General features: G+C 47.5%; 1 protein-coding gene and 1 non-coding gene across 3 annotated transcripts; one reads left to right on the top strand and one right to left on the bottom strand.

Moving 5' to 3' along the window:
• Nucleotides 1-2,864: 2,864 nt before the first annotated feature.
• Nucleotides 2,865-16,699, top strand: LOC128409107 (TNF receptor-associated factor 1-like). 2 transcript variants are annotated; one of them, XM_053379333.1, is made up of 6 exons: nt 2,865-2,994; nt 9,357-9,423; nt 10,127-10,414; nt 12,018-12,195; nt 13,672-13,820; nt 15,283-16,699. In XM_053379333.1, the coding sequence occupies exons 1-6, from the start codon at nt 2,990-2,992 to the stop codon at nt 15,499-15,501; spliced, it is 906 nt and encodes a 301-aa protein (XP_053235308.1). In that variant the 5' UTR covers nt 2,865-2,989; the 3' UTR covers nt 15,502-16,699. The 2 variants fall into 2 exon arrangements, with proteins under 2 accessions (XP_053235308.1, XP_053235307.1); XM_053379332.1 differs by lacking the exon at nt 2,865-2,994 and having other exon boundaries at nt 9,188-9,423.
• Nucleotides 5,682-5,752, bottom strand: TRNAG-CCC (transfer RNA glycine (anticodon CCC)). Its single transcript has one exon. It is a non-coding gene; the product is annotated as a tRNA-Gly (tRNA).
• Nucleotides 16,700-17,837: the final 1,138 nt, after the last annotated feature.

The following is a 17,837-nucleotide window of genomic DNA, read 5'->3' as shown; positions in this document are numbered from 1 at the left end:
ACATGGCTATCATATCACCCCTTAACCTCCTCTTCTCCAGGCTAAACATGCCCAGCTCCCTTAGCCGTTCCTCATAAGGCATCGTTTCCAGGCCTTTGACCATTTTGGTTGCCCTCCTCTGGACACGTTCCAGTTTGTCAATGTCCTTCTTGAACTGTGGTGCCCAGAACTGGACACAGTACTCCAGGTGAGGTCTGACCAGAGCAGAATACAGTGGCACTATTACTTCCCTTGATCTAGATGCTATACTCCTATTGATGCAGCCCAGAATTGCATTGGCTTTTTTAGCTGCCGCGTCACACTGTTGGCTCATGTCAAGAGTCCCATGGACTGCAAGAAGATCAAACATCTCCATTCTGAAGGAAATCAGCCCTGAGTGCTCACTGGAAGGACAGATCCTGAAGCTGAGGCCCCAATACTTTGGCCACCTCATGAGAAGAGAAGACTCCCTGGAAAAGACCCTGATGCTGGGAAAGATGGAGGGCACAAGGAGAAGGGGACGACAGAGGACGAGATGGTTGGACAGTGTTCTCGAAGCTACCAGCATGCGTCTGACCAAACTGCGGGAGGCAGTGGAAGACAGGAGTGCCTGGCGTGCTCTGGTCCAGGGGGTCACGAAGAGTCGGACATGACTAAACGACTAAACAACAACAAGAAGAAGACTTTAAAATTCTTATCACAGTATCTATTTGCAGTGTGTGTGTGTGTGTGTGTGTGTGTGTCCATAGCTTTCACCAGATTCTCAAAGGAGTCCATGACCCAAAACATGTTAAGAAGCACTGCTTTCGAGGGAGGAAAATCTCCCTTCTTGTTGCTGTTATTAGATGCTTAGGAATCAGGGGCTGAGGCTGTCTGGTTACAGCATCTCCTCTAGAAGTTCACCTTCCGCCCACAAGTAACTCATCGCTGACCACAATGTATGACCACAACGGGGGTTTCTTGACTCCCTTTAAGATTTTCTTTCCATGCGGTTGAGAGTTTCCTCCCCGTCCCCCAGCTCAACACAGAACGTAGGCATGTGTGTTTCAGCAGGGCCTGGAAATTTGCAGTTGTCCTGGGGCGAGGAGTCCCTCTGGTCGACAAGTAGGTCATACGATGATGACAGCAAACGTGGCAACAGATGAGGGACGAAAGATCACCTGAAATTTACCACCGAAGCTTCCTTTTCTCACTTCCTGCTTCTGCTTTTCTGACCTGAGGGACTTTCCCCACCTTCCTCCTTCTCGATCCTGGAGATATTTATATTTTACCCGGTTCACAGCTGGCCCAGGCAGGTGAGGGGGTGAGTAAACTTAAGGTTGCCAACTGAGGGCTTACACCTCCCTTTTCTAATACAGCCTGGCAAGTATCTGTTAAGCTGAGCACACTATCAATATGCGTAAGAGATTCAGGAACTGAATATTTACCATCACAAAAGAATGGCCAGACTGCCCAGAAAGTGCAATCAGTGACCATTATCAGGTATCTGGCAGACAGAATTTCTGCTGTAGACCGCCTCCTCTGCTATTGACCGCCTCCTTCTGTGATGTATGTATGATGTTTCAAGGGGGTGGTCTTGGGCTACAGGGTGGGCAATTTCAAAAGTCTGTATAAGAGCTTGCACACCAATGTTCTGGGTCCCTCCTCCCTCCTGTGGGGTGAGCACCTTGTTGCAACAGTTTAATAAAGATCAAGCTTACTAGCCGCTTTGCTTCTCAATATTCTCTGGTTGGCCTCTGTTATTTTCTCCGACCAATAGAGAACCTACATAAGGACTCTATACATGCTCTTGGGAAAAGGAGCAGTTTTTGGGGGGACAGGAGGCAGGCAGGTGTGGGGGACTCCCTGGTCCTGAATGGGGTAACTGTGCCCCTGAAGGACCAGGTGCGCAGCCTGGGAGTCATTCTGGACTCACAGTTGTCCATGGAGGCACAGGTCAGTTCTGTGTCCAGGGCAGCTGTCTACCAGCTCCATCTGGTACGCAGGCTGAGACCCTACCTGCCCGCAGACTGTCTCACCAGACTGGGGCATGCTCTGGTTATCTCTCGCTTGGACTACTGCAATGCGCTCTACATGGGGCTATCTTTGAAGGTGACCAGGAAACTACAACTAATCCAGAATGCGGCAGCTAGACTGGTGACCGGGAGCGGCCACCAAGACCACATAAACCGGTCTTGAAAGACCTACACTGGCTCCCAGTATGTTTCCGAGCACAGTTCAAAGTGTTGGTGCTGACCTTTAAAGCCCTAAATGGCCTCAGCCCAGTATACCTGAAGGAGCGTCTCCACCCCCATCGTTCTGCCCGACACTGAGGTCCAGTGCCAAGGGCCTTCTGGCGGTTCCCCCACTGCGAGAAGTTAGGTTACAGGGAACCAGGAAGAGGGCCTTCTTGGTAGTGGCACCCGCCCTGTGGAACACCCTCCCGCCAGATGTCAAAGAGAAAAACATCTACCCGACTTTTAGAAGACATCTGGAGGCAGCCCTGTTTAGGGAAGCTTTTAATGTTTAATAGAATATTGTATTTTAATATTCTGTTGAAAGCCACCCAGAGTGGCTGGGGAAACCCAGCCAGATGGGTGGGGTGTAAATAATATATGATGATGATGATGATGATGCGTTAGTTGCAGGGGGTTGGAATGGATGACCTCACAGGGTCCCCTCCAACTCTGTGATTCTGCAATTCGGCATGCAACGCATGTGGCTTTCCCCCAACGAGTTACTTACCACCCTTCTGAAGCTGGCTGAGCAAGTTAAATCGAAAGCGCTCTTTGTTTTCAGTTCTGATTTTGATTTGGCATGATGACTTACCTTGGCCTTCCTCCCCGGCTCTGGGATTCCCCCACCCAGCGGCTGTGACGGCCTCCGCGGCCAACCAATCAGCTTTCCCTGCCCACTCTGCTTGGGTACATCCAAGGGAGGGGGAAAACTTCGTCCCGCTTTCAGATGGGAAGCCAGAAAGCTTCAGAAAGAGAGAGGCACATGACGGGCATCTGCAGGACCCAGGAAGACAATGAGGTACATGGTTGGTGGCAGGAGGGGAAGGCAACATACAACATCGCTTTCAGGGCTGGAGGGTGGATGGATTTCAGCAGGGGTGACTTCTCAGAAAAGGCAAGCGGCAGGTGACATGCTAACAGCCTTTCTCAACCTGTGGGTCCCCAGATGTTGTTGAACTACAATTCCCGATTTTTCAATATGGTTTTGCAAGTATCCTTTAAACACCTTCCGGAACTCAGAACTCCTATTAGAATAAACAAGTTCCCTTTTAAATACTGAAATACTAAATAAGACGGATAACAATGTGTAACAGAAAAAGAAGCATGAAATTAGGTTAAAGGTGTGTGAAAGAAAGTACCAATAGAAGTGGAAAGAAATTGCAGGTGAGTAGACTGGAAGTCTAACGCAAAGGTGGGGTGAGGGGTGGTGGGTGGTGATGGGGAAAGGAATTATCTGTGAATTAGAAATTTTTTTAAAAAAAGAACTACAACTCCCATCACACCTAGCTAGCAAGGCTCAGGGATGATGGGAGTTGTAGTCCAACAACATCTGGGGACCCACAGGTTGAGAACCGCTGTAGAGGTTTCTAGCATTGTGTAAGCATACAGAGTTTTTTCCCCCTCCCTCTTTCCCGACGCTAGGCCTCGTGAACATCCAACGAGGCTGAAGGTTCAAAGATTCGGGGCAGATAAAAGAAAGCGCTTTTTCATGGGTCACATAGTCGGAACTACGGAACTCACCGCCACAAGAAGCAGCGATGGCCGCCAATTTGGACGGCTTTAAAAGAAGACTGGGTGAATTCATGGAGGATACGTCTATCCGTGGCTAATAGCCACAATGGCCAATGCTCTGCCTTCATGCTCGGTGGGAGTCAGGCTTCTGCTGGAAACCATGGCGAGGGAGAGGGGTCTTGTGCTTGAATCCCACTTGCGGGTTTCCTCAGATAGCTCAGCCAGTAGAAAAAGAGGCTCTTAATCTCTGGGTTGTGAGTTTGATCCCTGTCTTGGGGAAAAGATTCCTGCACTGCAGGGGGTTGGACTAGATCATGGGTAGGCAAACTAAGGCCCGGGGGCCGGATCCGGCCCAATCGCCTTCTAAATCCGGCCCATGGACGGTCCGGGAATCAGTGTGTTTTTCCATGAGTAGAATGTGTCCTTTTATTTAAAATGCACCTCTGGGTTATTTGTGAGGCATAGGAATTCATTCATTATTTTTTTCCAAAATATAGTCCGGCCCCCCACAAGGTCTGAGGGACGGTGGACCGGCCCCCTGCTGAAAAAGTTTGCTATAATATCCTGGTCCCTGGGGTCCCTTCCAACTCAGCAATTCTATGCTTCTCTTATTTTATCTAGTTGGCCACTGTGAGGAGAAGGATGCTGGAGCAAAGGGGTCTTGGGCCTGATCCAGTCTTCTTATGTTCTTGATGGAAAGCGGGGTGGGGAAGGCAGGAGTTTTTAGCTGCCTGTGTCTTAGGGACAATTGGTCCATCAACTCAGCATTTTCTGCTGTACAGTGGTACCTTCAGGTTACAGACGCTTCAGGTTACAGACTCCGCTAACCTAGAAATAGTACCTCGGGTACTATTCGAAAGCCTCCTTGAATTCGAAAGCCTCCTTGAATTTCCATTCGAAAGCCTCCTTGAATTTCCTTCTGCCTTAGAAAGGTAGGACAGAAGTGCTCCAATAAATACTGTAATTACATGAAAACCTGTGCATGCTTACTCAGAGGCAGGTTCCGCTGAGTGTATGTAGGATTGTAGCATCTCCTCCACTTACGTAAATACAGTGGTACCTCGGGTTACAGACGCTTCAGGTTACAGACTCCGCTAACCTAGAAATAGTACCTCGGGTTAAGAACTTTGCTTCAGGATGAGAACAGAAATCACGTGGCAGCAGCGGGTGGCCCCATTAGCTAAAGTGGTACCTCAAGTTAAGAACAGTTTCAGGTTAAGAACGGACCTCCAGAACGAATTAAGTTCTTAACCCGAGGTACCACTGTATTAGTGGTTCTCTGGGGTTTTGAGCAGCAGTCTCTCCCAGCCCTACTGGGACATAGAATCACAGAATTGTAGAGTTGGAATCAACCCTGAGGATCATCTAGTCCTACCCCCTGCAGGGCAGGAATTATTATTTTATTTATTTATTTATTTATTTATTTATTTATTTATTTATACATACTCCGACCATCTGGCTGGATTTCCCCAGCCACTCTGGGTGGCTCCGAACAGAGTATTAAAAACAAGGTAAAAAATATGATAAATGTACAATTTTCCCCTATGAGGATCAAACCTTCAACCTTGGCATTATGAGCGCCATGTTCCAGCCAACTGAGCTGCCTGTGGCAGATTTCAAGAATAGAACCTGCATGCAAAGGAGACGATCTACCAGTAGTAGTAGTAGTAGTAGTAGTAGTAATAATAATAATAATAAAAATAATAATTTATTATTTATATCCCGCCCATCTGGCTGAGTTTCCCCAGCCACTCTGGGCGGCTCCCAATCAAATGTTTAAAACAGTACAGCATTAAATATTAAAAACCTCCCCAAACAGGTCTGCCTACCAGTGACCTACTGCCCCTCAAAGGCCCAAGAGACTTCCTTTGGTGGCATGGCTCAGCTGTGGGATAAAGAGGGTTTGAGGACCCACAATGACAGCTACCTTGCTTAGTCGTCCCCCCCCCCAAAAAAAACCTGAAAAATGCTTTGTGCGCCGCCCGGGAATCGAACCCGGGTCGCAAGAATGGGAATCTTGCATGATACCACTACACCAGCAGCGCTGGTGACAGCTGCCTCCCTGAAGCTTAAAGGGGTTTGTGTCCGGTCAGAGCCTGGATGGGGAGACTGCCTGGGAAACTCATGCACACAGCCTCAAATTTTATGATGGATAAAGACAGTGGTACCTCGGATTAAGAACTTAATTCGTTCTGGAGGTCCGTTCTTAACCTGAAACTGTTCTTAACCTGAGGTACCACTTTAGCTAATGGGGGCACCCACTGCCGCCACGTGATTTCTGTTCTCATCCTGAGGTAAAGTTCTTAACCCGAGGTACTATTTCTGGGTTAGTGGAGTCTGGAACCTGAAGCGTCTGTAACCCGAGGTACCACTGTACAGCTTTTCGGTGGGAGCACGGCCGCAGGATCAGCTCTGCCCCTCCCTCCTCCTTCTCAAAAACTAAATTTGGGACGGATTGCAATTGATGAGAACTGTCCCACCCCCAAGAGACCCAAAACACTTTAAAATCCTTTGGATGAAGGGCCTAAAGCCTGGGTAATGAAAGAATGTTTTTGCCCAGCAGTTAAAGAACTCCCAGTGGCTACACAGTGGCAAAGAGAAAATACTTCGCACATGCTCAAAGGAATGACGTCGATTGTTCGAATCCTCGTGTGACAAGACTGCAGCTGGAAACTTCGGTCTGGAGCGAAGCTAGGAGTTGAACTAAGTGTGGGAGGGGGGCAAGTTTCAACCCCAGCATTTTCACAACACGTAGGGCTGGGTGTTCCCAGAGTGGTTTAACATTCAATTCCTCTTCATGGGAAGCTCTGGGAATGGGAGAGGAATGGAGGTCTCCTAATTCAAAGCACCTTTAACAAATGACAGCTCCCAGAATTCGGGGGGGGGGCGGAGCTGTTCGATGGGTTTTTTAACTTGGGTGGGTGCTGTTTTATTTGGAGAGCGGGGTTGTTTTAAATTGTTAAACATTATATGTGAGTTGGATTTTTGTATTTGTAGGCTGGAGTATTGTTTAGGGGCTTTTGTTGGGGAGTGTGTTGTTTATTGGTGTGTGTATACAGTGGTACGTCGGGTTACAGACGCTTCAGGTTACAGACTCCGCTAACCCAGAAATAGTACCTCGGGTGAAGAACTTTGCTTCAGGATGAGAACAGAAATCACGCGGCGGCAGCGGGAGGCCCCATTAGCTAAAGTAGTACCTCAGGTTAAGAACAGTTTCAGGTTAAGAACGGACCTCCAGAACGAATTACGGACCTCCAGAACGGATTAAGTTCTTAACCCGAGGTACCACTGTAGGTTAATTGTTTGGATTATTTTGATTGTGCTTGGATTATTCTGGTTATTAAAAGAGGCCCCATGGATACACAGTACACATGTTCCACGGGACTTCTTTTAAAAGACTCACCTTGTATTTTGTGCTTTTATTATTTTGATTATGCATTTTGTGCTTTTGTTATTTTGTTTGTGTATTTTGTGCTTCGTATATTGTAACTTTGACCTACGGGTATAGGATGGTATATGAAATTAATAATAATAATAATAATAATAATAATAATAATAATAATAATAATAGGCATCACAGCGCTTTAAATTTATGGTCGTAAACGTGGTCTGAGCGACTCTCCCCCTTCCCACTCTGGAAAATGCCTGTGCCATTCTCAGCTTACATGAGGTCTTTCCTTCTTCCTGAAAGCTGGGGAATTACATTTTGCCGCTGCCTCCATCCAGCCAGCCACCCACTGCTTCCCCTCCCCTGCACATCTCAGAAGTGGGGTTCCCCTGGGGCTCTCTCCCCCCTAACCACAGAAAAAAAATTCCCTACACTTGATGTCATCTGGTGACAAAGCTGAGTAGAATAAACGTCGGCTGCATCTGGGGGGAGAAACTGTGATCTCCTTGCACGACTGGCAGGAATGTTGGGGGAAACCCAGAATGTTTGAACTGCAGCCTGAGTAACTAAAAACAAGGGGGAACCCAAAGCGGGGCTCCCAGGCACAATAGCGGGAGCCAGGGAGGGGATGCAAAATGGCTATAATCATTTGCAGGAGATCTACCCTATACTGCGCTTGTGGCAGTAAAAACCTCTGGCAGCAGCTAAACGGCAAGGAATCTGGTAACACGGCCGGCAGTCTAACTCCACTGATAGATAGATAAAACTTTATTCGCATTAGCCAATGGCCATAGCAACAGTAAAACATTACAGTGTGCGCAGAAAAGGAAATTTGATATAAGAGCACAATGTAAAGTCCTGAATCAGCCGTCAGTTAGTGGCCCTTATTCTGATTGCCCCAGCTACGAACCTAGCAACCTTTGCTGTTATCTGCTCATTTTGATCTGATAGAAGAAAAGGACATCGTGGCAGTGGTTGAGCGCCCTGGGATGGTTAGTACGAGTGGGGTGATGATCTCGTTCCTCAGGTCTTTGTAGAGAGTACAAGACAGGAGGACGTGTGCCGCTGTTTCGGTGCTACCGTCTCCACAGGGGCAAAGACGTTTCTCAGGCGGGATCTTTTGGAAACGACCCTCAGATGGCAAAACATCCAGTCTTGCAAGTGTAAAAGCACGTCTGTATTTTGTGTAGATATGGGGCCAGAGAATCAGAATGGAGAGGTGGAAAATGAACATACCAAGGGCAGAATTTCCTTATAGTGGCCAGGTTGTTCTGATGCTCAGTATCTTTTAGACGTTGACCGGTTAGACTGTTTGCTTTAGTAGGGCCCATGGTGAGTAGGTGTTGTGGGGATAGGACACAAGAGTTTTTGATAGACGGTTTTAAGCCAGGCACTTTTATGGGAGTCTTGAAGTACTAGGGATAGTAAACCGGGGGGGGGGGATTTCAGTTTAGGCAGAGCCAGAAATTAAGAGTTCTTTGCCAAGTCCATACTTCTGCTGAAGGGAGACTTGCCTCCAGTCTCAATGATGCGTTTGGGACGCATGGCGGTACAGGAAAAAATCTGCCTTAGAGATTTTGATTGAAAAGCTTCCAAAGTGCTAAGGTGGTTACCAGTCCAAATCTGAGCCCCGTATAGTAGCTGTGCTAGGGGTTTAGCTTGGAAGACATCTAGGGTTTAAATATATCCACCTCAAGGGGCAGTAAAGAGAAAGGCAAAGCAGGAACAGTAAGGCAAAGCCTCAGTCTATATCTGAGAAGGAAACCTCGAACCAGTTCTGAAACAAACATAACAATGGAAGTAACTTCCAAGAGCCCTGGAAGGATACCGACTGGCAACACGGGTAGTAGAGAGGTGGTGACCCATGATATTGATGGGAACATACTACAGGTCTGGCAAGTTTCAAACCAGAAAAAAGACTGGAGCCTAACTCCACTGAGGGAAGGGGAGGTTGTCCCCTTCTTCCCTGGCAGAGAGGTGGGACGCCATTTTTTGGTTCACCTCAGGTGACAAAATGTCTTGGGCTGTCCCTGCTGCCACCGCACCAGTTACTGATGCAGGCCGGGCCTGGCCAATGGACACGAGAGCTAAGTGGAGCCTCGGAGGCACCATACTGTCAGACTATAAGAGATGGGCATTTTCTTCCTGTCTTGCTCAAAGTATCAGGTTGGCCACTGTGAGAAGCAGGATATTGGACTATGTAGGCCTGAGTTGGCAGGAGTGGTCTTGACCTTTCTTTTCTTTACTTTCTTGCCTTTCAGCTGTGAAATGTCCTCACCTGAATGCCTGAAGGAGAAAGGAATTGAGCTCCTCACCCATTTTGACATGGTGGGTCTTAAGGAGATAATAGATGATAGGTAGGTAGGTAGGTAGATAGATAGGTAGGTAGGTAGAAGAAGAAGAGGAGGAGTTTTGATTTGATATCCCACTTTATCACTACCCTAAGGAGTCTCAAAGCGGCTAACATTCTCCTTTCCCTTCCTCCCCCACAACAAACACTCTGTGAGGTGAGTGAGGCTGAGAGACTTCAGAGAAGTGTGACCAGCCCAAGAAAAATAAAGAACTTATTTACAACAGCGGCAAGAGTCTTGTTAACACAAGGATGGAAGAATGAGGAAATCCCAACGAAAGAACAGTGGCAAAAAAAATTGATGAGTTATGCAGAATTGGTCAAATTGACATATAAACTGTGTGAAAAGGACAACAGTGACTTCAAGGAAGAATGGGAACTTTTTACAAATTACTTAAAAAGACAACAAAATGATTTGGACTCCTTGGCAGGTTTTGAATAAACACCCACAAATTTATTAGTTGAACACAGGACAGATAAGGCAAGGATATGTACAATTTTATAATATGCAGAGAACAATATGTGCAAAGAAATCAGAGAGGGGGGCTGAGAGAAGTCCTGGGTGGGGGGGAAATAATGTGATTGATTATGTGGATTGATATTTTGTTATGCTGAAATTGCTTAATAAAAATGCTTTAAAAAAACAACAACAAAATGACACTGGGCGATGCTCTCCTGCAGGTTAGCCTTCGATATCAGCAGGCTCCCGACGAACAGGTAGGTGGAGCCATGGCGTCCCAGCACTCTCACCTGCTGGGGGCTTTGCAGCAGTTATCGGGTCTGGACAAGTTGTGGGAGAGGCTAAAGTCCGACCTTCCGTGCAAGCAGAAACTGGGAGAGCTGGAAACACGGCAGAAGACCTTGGAGAACATCGTCTCGGTTTTGAGTCGGGAGCTGGGCAGGAGAGAGGAGGCCCCTGCAAATGCCCTCGGAGAAGCCATGGCCAGGATCCTTTACCTGGAGGAGAAGGTAGGAGACAGCCTCATGCAGACCACAGCTTGGAAAGACTAGGATTCACTCTCATGAAACACTGGAGTAGGAAAGGGGAGCCTATGGGCCTGCAGATTTTCTTGGGCTATGAATCCCCTGTTCCCTAACCACTGGCTATGCTGGTGCAAACTGGAATATGGCCATATCTGGAAGGATGCACCTGTCCCCACAACAGACCTTCTGCAATGCTATTTAGCATTTTTTTTGTTTTGTTTTAAATTTATTTAATCATTTTTTCAATACAAACAACAACCGCAAAAGACACATACAACAAAAACTAATAACACAATTTGACATTTCAGATTTGAATACATTGATATACATACGACTACACCTTTTTAACAATATTTTCCCACCTCTCTCCCCCCCCCCCCCCCACTTCCCACCACTATCCCCCTTATCGCTTAAATATTCCTTCCGGATTTCTTCATATTTATCCAGTCTTAATTCGCGTCAACATGCAATTCGTTCGTATGTAGCTAATCTGTCCATGTTACCAATCCGTGTGCTCAATGGAATCTTTTTGAGGCTCTTCCAGTTCATCAAAACAAGTTTTTTTGCTTCTAATATAGCACGGTACATCCATTGTTATTTAGCATTTGTTGGCATCCATCTGTCTTAGGAGACAATGGAGTGCGTCTCCGGGGGTGAAGGCAAACAGCTGCGTTAGCAAAGTGACCTTTTCGGAACGCAAACCTGGGCAGTGCATACAGAGGTCCTGGACTGGCCAGGTGACAAGTCCCCGCTCTCAGCCTCGCTGATGTGGTCCAAAGGAAAGAAAAGCAAGAGTTTTGGCCCCAGCTTGGCTGCAGGAGTTGCCAGGAGACGTACAAGGTGCATATTCAACCGCCTTAGGGACTCCACACCAGATTTATGTAGGGTTTATTCCTTAGCATTTATAAGGGCACTACTGGAACACTCAAAGCAGCTCCGCTACATAGCAGGCTGAGGAGCCTTATCTTCCCATGCCTGGAGGGTCAAATTTGACAGGTGGGTGGGGCTGCCCACCTGTCAATCACCTGGCACCTTAGTGGTACCAGGTGACACTGTGCTTTGAAGTCCTTTTGCAAACACTCCTATGCTGCTATTTAAACGTCCGGTTTCCAGAAATTTATAGAGCAGCGCAGGGCCATTATTATTATTATTATTATTATTATTATTATTATTATTATGCAAAACACTGGTCCAGATGAAACAATGATATGACTGCATTAGGCAGTTTCCACCATTCCTCTGTTACTGAAGGTATGAATAATTTGATGCAAAAGACTTTGAGGAAGAGCCTTGGGCTCAGTGACAGAGCACAAATTTTGCCCACCAAATCTAGTTAGGGCTGGAGAACTGCTGCCATGCAGCTGCTTTTGGACTACAACTCCCATCATCCCTGACCACTGATCCTGCTAGCTAGGGATGATGGGAACTGCAGTCCAAAAACAGCTGGAGACCCAAGTCTGGGACAATACTGAGATGGTCTGAGGCAGCTCCTCCCATGTCCCTGTGAGCATTTTTGCTTTATGTTCTGTTCACCTCCCACTCAAATGGACGGCAGCTTCTTTACAGCTCTCCATTCATTTCCTTCCAGGTTCAACAACAAGACTCCCTCTTGACCCTGAAGGATGTGATGATCAGCAACTTAGCATCCCGCCTCCAAGTCTTGGAGCAAACCACGTACGACGGGTGTTTCTTTTGGAAAGTCCCCGAGATGGGACTCAGACTGCAGGAGGTGCAAACAGGAAACAGGCATGCCCTGTACTCCCCCAGTGAGTTGACCTGAAAGCGCAAAGAGGAAAGAAACACAAAGGGGGGTTCTGGTTTTGTAAGAACGTTCCCTGTGAAGAGGGACCAGTTTTTAAACTGTGGTGTAGTGGTTAAGGTACCGTAACCCTGTCAGTTTTCATTTCTTAGTGCAGAAAGTATTGATCTGATGTGTGGAGATCTTTCCTATTCTACTTAATTCAAGAGGGTTCTGGAAGCTTCCCTGTGTGAAAGAAACAAGCAGAAGGCTCGCAATGTCTGAGTTATTCTGTCAGAGAAGCTGAGTACAGCTGGCCTAAACAGGTTCTGCTACCCCTTCTGTCAAGGTCATGCTGACTATAAAAAGAGGCCAGAAGGAGCCTGGGTTTCACTTTCTCTTTCTTTCTTTCTCTCTCTCTTCCTTCTGGTATGGTGTTCTGTACATAGCATGCAGCATGCTTAGTGTTAAGGTTTAGATTGTAAGTTTAAGTTAAGTCTGCTGCAACTGGATTTCAACTGGGAGCCAGCATGGTGTAGTGGTTAAGAGCGGTAGACTCGTAATCTGGGGAACCGGGTTCGCTTCCCCGCTCCTCCACATGCAGCTGCTGGGTGACCTTAGGCTAGTCACACTTCTTTGAAGTCTCTCAGCCCCACTCACCTCACAGAGTGTTAGTTGTGGGGGAGGAAGGGAAAGGATAATATTAGCCGCTTTGAGACTCCTGAAGGGGAGTGAAAGGCGGGATATCAAATCCAAACTCTTCTTCTTCTTCTTCTTATGGGCAGTGCCAATCCTGAATGTTTCGGATTTGTGACCATTATGCTCATTTGCCTTCAGTAAAGCTCTGCTGGATGAAATTTAATTTCCTCTGGTCTACAGTCCTATCTTGGGTTGAAGTTGCTTCAGGTTGAGCGTTTACGGGTTGTGTCCCGCAGTAACCCGGAAGTAACGGAACGCGTTACTTCCGGGTTTCGCTGCTCACGCATGCGCAGACGCTCAAAATGATGTCACGCGCATGCGCAGAAGCGGTGAATCGCGACCCACACAGACACACAGATGCGGGTTGTGTTCGCTTCAGGATGTGAACGGGGCTCCAGAACAGATCCCGTTCGCATCCAGAGGTACCACTGTATTTTGGGGGAATCCTGCAACGTGTTTCAGTTTTTACTCTGCCAACTATAGTGGTACCTCGGGTTAAGTACTTAATTGGTTCCGGAGATCCGTTCTTAACCTGAAACTGTTCTTAACCTGAAGCACCACTTTAGCTCATGGGGCCTCCTGCTGGTGCCGCGCCGCCGGAGCACGATTTCTGTTCTTATCCTGAAGCAAAGTTCTTAACCTGAAGCACTATTTCTGGGTTAGCAGAGTCTGTAACCTGAAGCGTATGTAACCCGAGGTACCACTGTATACACATTGGAATTTGCTCTGGATCAATATTGAGTAGACTTTCAATGCCAGACCCAACTTTCTGACGCCACCTGTTTCCTTCCCTTTTGCCCCCAAGCGTTTTATACCAGCCGCTACGGTTACAAGCTCTGTCTCAAGCTGTTCCTGAACGGAGACGGGGCCGGAGCAGGCACCCACCTCTCGCTTTTCCTCGTTCTGATGAGAGGAGAACATGACTTCCATCTCAAGTGGCCTTTCCGGCACAAGGTACGGGGGCTTTTGTGCTGGGGGTATAAAGGTAAAGTAAAGGGACCCCTGACCATTAGGTCCAGTAGTGGCTGACTCTGGGATTGCAGCGTTCATCTTGCTTTATTGGCCGAGGGAGCCGGCGTACAGCTTCTGGGTCATGTGGCCAGCATGACTAAGCCGCTTCTGGCGAACCAGAGCTGCGCACGGAAACGGCGTTTACCTTCCAGCTGGAGCGGTACCTATTTATCTACTTGCACTTTGAGGTGCTTTCGAACTGCTAGGTTGGCAGGAGCAGGGACCGAGCAACGGGAGCTCACCCTGTCGCGGGGATTCAAACCGCCGACCTTTTGATCGGCAAGTCCTAGGCTCTGTGGTTTAACCCACAGCGCCACCTGTGTCCCTCTGGGACACGGTCCTGCTGGGGGTATAGGAGAGTCGAATAAGAACCATAAGGCAGCGGTGTGCAGCCTGTAAACTTCCAGGCATTGCTAGACTCCAGTTCCCATCATCCCTGACTGGAGCTGAGGGGAGTTGGAGTCCAACAACCGGTGTTAGAAATTAGCTAGGTGTGTTTTGTGACTGGTGCTACGACCATGTGGAGATCTCGGGAAGCCAGGCTGGCGACCGACATTTCCATTTGGGCTGGCCTCCATTTTTTTTAAGCAGGTAAGCAGAAGGTCTTATTTACTGCGTTCATTTTTCACTTTCTCTCTTCAAGTAATACATGGTTCATTCCCCATGTCAGTTAATCTCTACAAAAATCCTGCGAGGTAGGTTAAGTGAGCTTCCCGACCGAGTGGGGATTTGAACCCTGATCTCCCAAGTCCTAGTCCAACACTAACCACTACACCTCACTGGCTTCCCAGAGTTCTTCTGCTACGGGGCAGCTATATAAATTAAGTCGGTAAATAAATATGGGGAAAGCAAAATGTCACCAAATGTGGATCTACACACAGGCGGGGCGGGGGGGACGACGACGACCACTATGAATAAGTTGGGAATTAGATTGCTATAACAAAACAAAAAACAAAACAAAACAAAACAAAAACCTTATGGAAAAAAGCGTATTAAAAATTTCCTGCTCTCTGCCGCCAACTGGTGTTGCATGTTTATAGCACATCAAATCATTGCTTCTTTTCTAATGTTGCTGCGTTTTTAGAGCAGGATCTGAAATATTTTCGCTGAAGCTAGAAGCTTGATGTTTCAATGTTTTTGCAAACCGCTTTAAGATTTCCCCCCCCCCTTAAAATATAAAGCGGTATAAAAATGAAAATAATAATAATAATAAACAACTCCATGGAGGACGGTGCCTAGACATGCCGTTGTGATTTAAGGTTCCATTTGGCAACGAGCTCATATATATCTAACACTGCCAATGACGTATGAAAGACCACTCAGAAGCTGTGATGGTTACAATGGATTGAAATTTGCAATTGAGAGACATCCCTTCTTTTGCCCTCTTCCCGCCCCCCCCCCCCAGGTCACCTTCACTCTCCTAGATCAAGTCAACAAGCGCCACATCTCCACCTCCTTCCGCCCCTTGGAGACCTCGTCTTCCTTCCAGCGCCCCATGAGCGAAGCCAACGTGGCCAGTGGCCTGCCCGAGTTTTGCCCCTTGAACTTGCTCCACGCCCCGGGGGCTACCTATATCCATAACGACACATTAGCCATTCAAGCTGTGATAGACACAAAGGCTTAGACTTCGAGCAACTTTCACCCTTCCTATTGTATGACTGCTGCTCCGAGAGGCCGAGGTGGCAAGTTTCCAAAGGGAACTCTGCCCAAAGGGACCCTTTGCTGCATTCTCCACAGTCTCTTCTCAAATGGGGTGCGACTGGAAAAGGAAAAAAAGGAAACCTTTGGAAGCTTCCCTTGTCCCCCCAAAACGCTAGCAAGACAGGGCAGCGAGCGCTCTGTGCTATCCGAAGAAGAAGAAAGTAAATTCAGCACCCAAAACATGACAGGTTCTATAAACTTAGAAATTTATTCCAAGAGCTGTGTAGCGCTTTCGTGTAAAATCCAGGCTGTTACGGCACGGATGAAAGGTGTGAACTTAAAAAAAAAAAAAGCTTCTGCCTTAATTCTAGTATCTCAACAAGTAAAGCTTTCCCCCTCCCTGTGGCACATGCCAAGACTGCACCTGTTGGTTTTCCGCCTGCTGTACCTGAAACCAGCGACCCACCAAGCTGGTGTTGTGCCCTGCCAGTGGTCTGATAGGCCTTCAATGTTGTTGTTTTCTTCTCCCTTGCCTTCTTAGGACTGCAAGGTCAGGGAGGTTGTCAAGTTACCTGAAAAGACCTCAATACACGATGGTCTCCTTGGAAGCGCAGCGTAGCACCGACAGTCTTGTTTGCAGGCACTCAGAACTTTTGGCCATTAAAGTATTGAGATATGAGGTCTATTTCCCTTGTACTACGGTGGGTAGGATTTGTGCTTTTTATACGTATCGATGGGTGAGCATTTGTAGGTTTTTTTGTTTTCGTTTTTCCAAGTGGCCTTGATGCGTTTCGCCGTTATTTGCATCTTACTAAATTCGTAATTGCTCTGGAACACATTTGCGTGACAGGCAATGGGATAATGATCATAATAATGATCGCAACGACTGTAAATGATGTGCTACAGTCACGGTTGCGCTAAGAACAGGCCCCAACGCTTAGACTTGATTTCATCAGAACTGAGTGAAGATGGCGGCTGCCAGCCGTGAAAAGACCTTTGGATTGATTCGGCAGAAACACCAGCGTGCGAGGAGATGCTGCGAACTTATAGAGTGTAGCGTTCTCAAAGCAAGGAAGAATTGAACTCTGATTAATAAAATACACACGAGGCTTGACCAGCAAGACTCTGGGAGGAGCGCGTATAATAATAATAATTCTCTCCAACCCTCGTTTTATTCACAAAAGAACTTTTTACACAGTGTTCGTAAGAACCAATCAGATTTCCTCTGAGCATTTAAAAAACCACCCACGTGGGGACGAAGTTAAAAGTTAAAACTACAAAGAGCTAATTTGAGCATGCATAGTAGTCCAGAGTAAATAAAATAGGAAGCAAGGAGGAATGCTTTTAGGAAACCCCGGGGGTCATAAACAGGAGTAAACAGGAGAGGCGGGATGGCAGGATTTACCATCTATTTGTGAACTCTCTTCCTGGCCCTAAGATTAACAAAACTAACAATAGCTACATCAAAGAAGCTACCTACTACAGTGGTGCCTCGCAAGATGAACGCCTCGCAAAACGAAAAACTCGCAAGATGAAAGAGTTTTCCGTTTTTGAGTCATTCCGCAAGACGAATTTCCCTATGGGCTTGCTTCGCAAGAAGAAAGCCCATAGGGAAATCTCCACCGGCCTTCAGAAGAGGCCCTGGACCTCTTCTGAAGGCCGGCGGGGGGCAAAAGTCTTTGCTTCCCCCGCCTGCCTTCCTGGGACAGCGGAGACTTCTCTGCTGTCCCGGGCGATCTGAAAATGCTGGCGGGCGGCAGCAAAGGCTTCGCTGCCGCCCGCCAGCATTTTAAAATCTCCCCGGGACAGCGGAGAAGTCTCCACTGTCCTGGGGGCTTTTAAAATGCTGGCAGTCGGGAGGAAAGCCCTCCTGTCCCCGGAGCTTGCGGGGTGGGAGGTGGGGAGAAGGGCTTTTCTTCCCACCGCCAGCCTTCAGAACAGTCTTCTGAAGGCTGGCGGTGGGAAGAAAAGCCCTTGCCCCCCCCAGCCTTCAGAAGAGGTCGGGGGACAGACTGTCCCCGGACCTGGTCTGAAGGCGGTTTCCATAGGAACGCATTGATTGATTTTCAATGCATTCCTATGGGAAACCGTGCTTCACAAGACGAAAAACTCGCAAGAAGAAAAAACTTGCGGAACGAATTAATTTCGTCTTGCGAGGCACCACTGTATCTTCATGACCCAGGATGCCTGATGAACAACCAGTCTGTGTTTAGAATGCTTATACATGCCTGTCTGGCATAGAGAAATCAAATGGCAGAGATGGAGCAGTTTGTGGGATTTGATCAGAAATTATTGTCAATGAATCAAACCCAGTCAACG

This window comes from Podarcis raffonei, chromosome 2 (genome assembly GCF_027172205.1).
Source record: "Podarcis raffonei isolate rPodRaf1 chromosome 2, rPodRaf1.pri, whole genome shotgun sequence".
Lineage (NCBI taxonomy): Eukaryota > Metazoa > Chordata > Lepidosauria > Squamata > Lacertidae > Podarcis > Podarcis raffonei.
The sequence above is the reverse complement of the archived record's forward strand: the minus strand, read 5'-3'. Positions and strand labels throughout refer to the sequence as shown.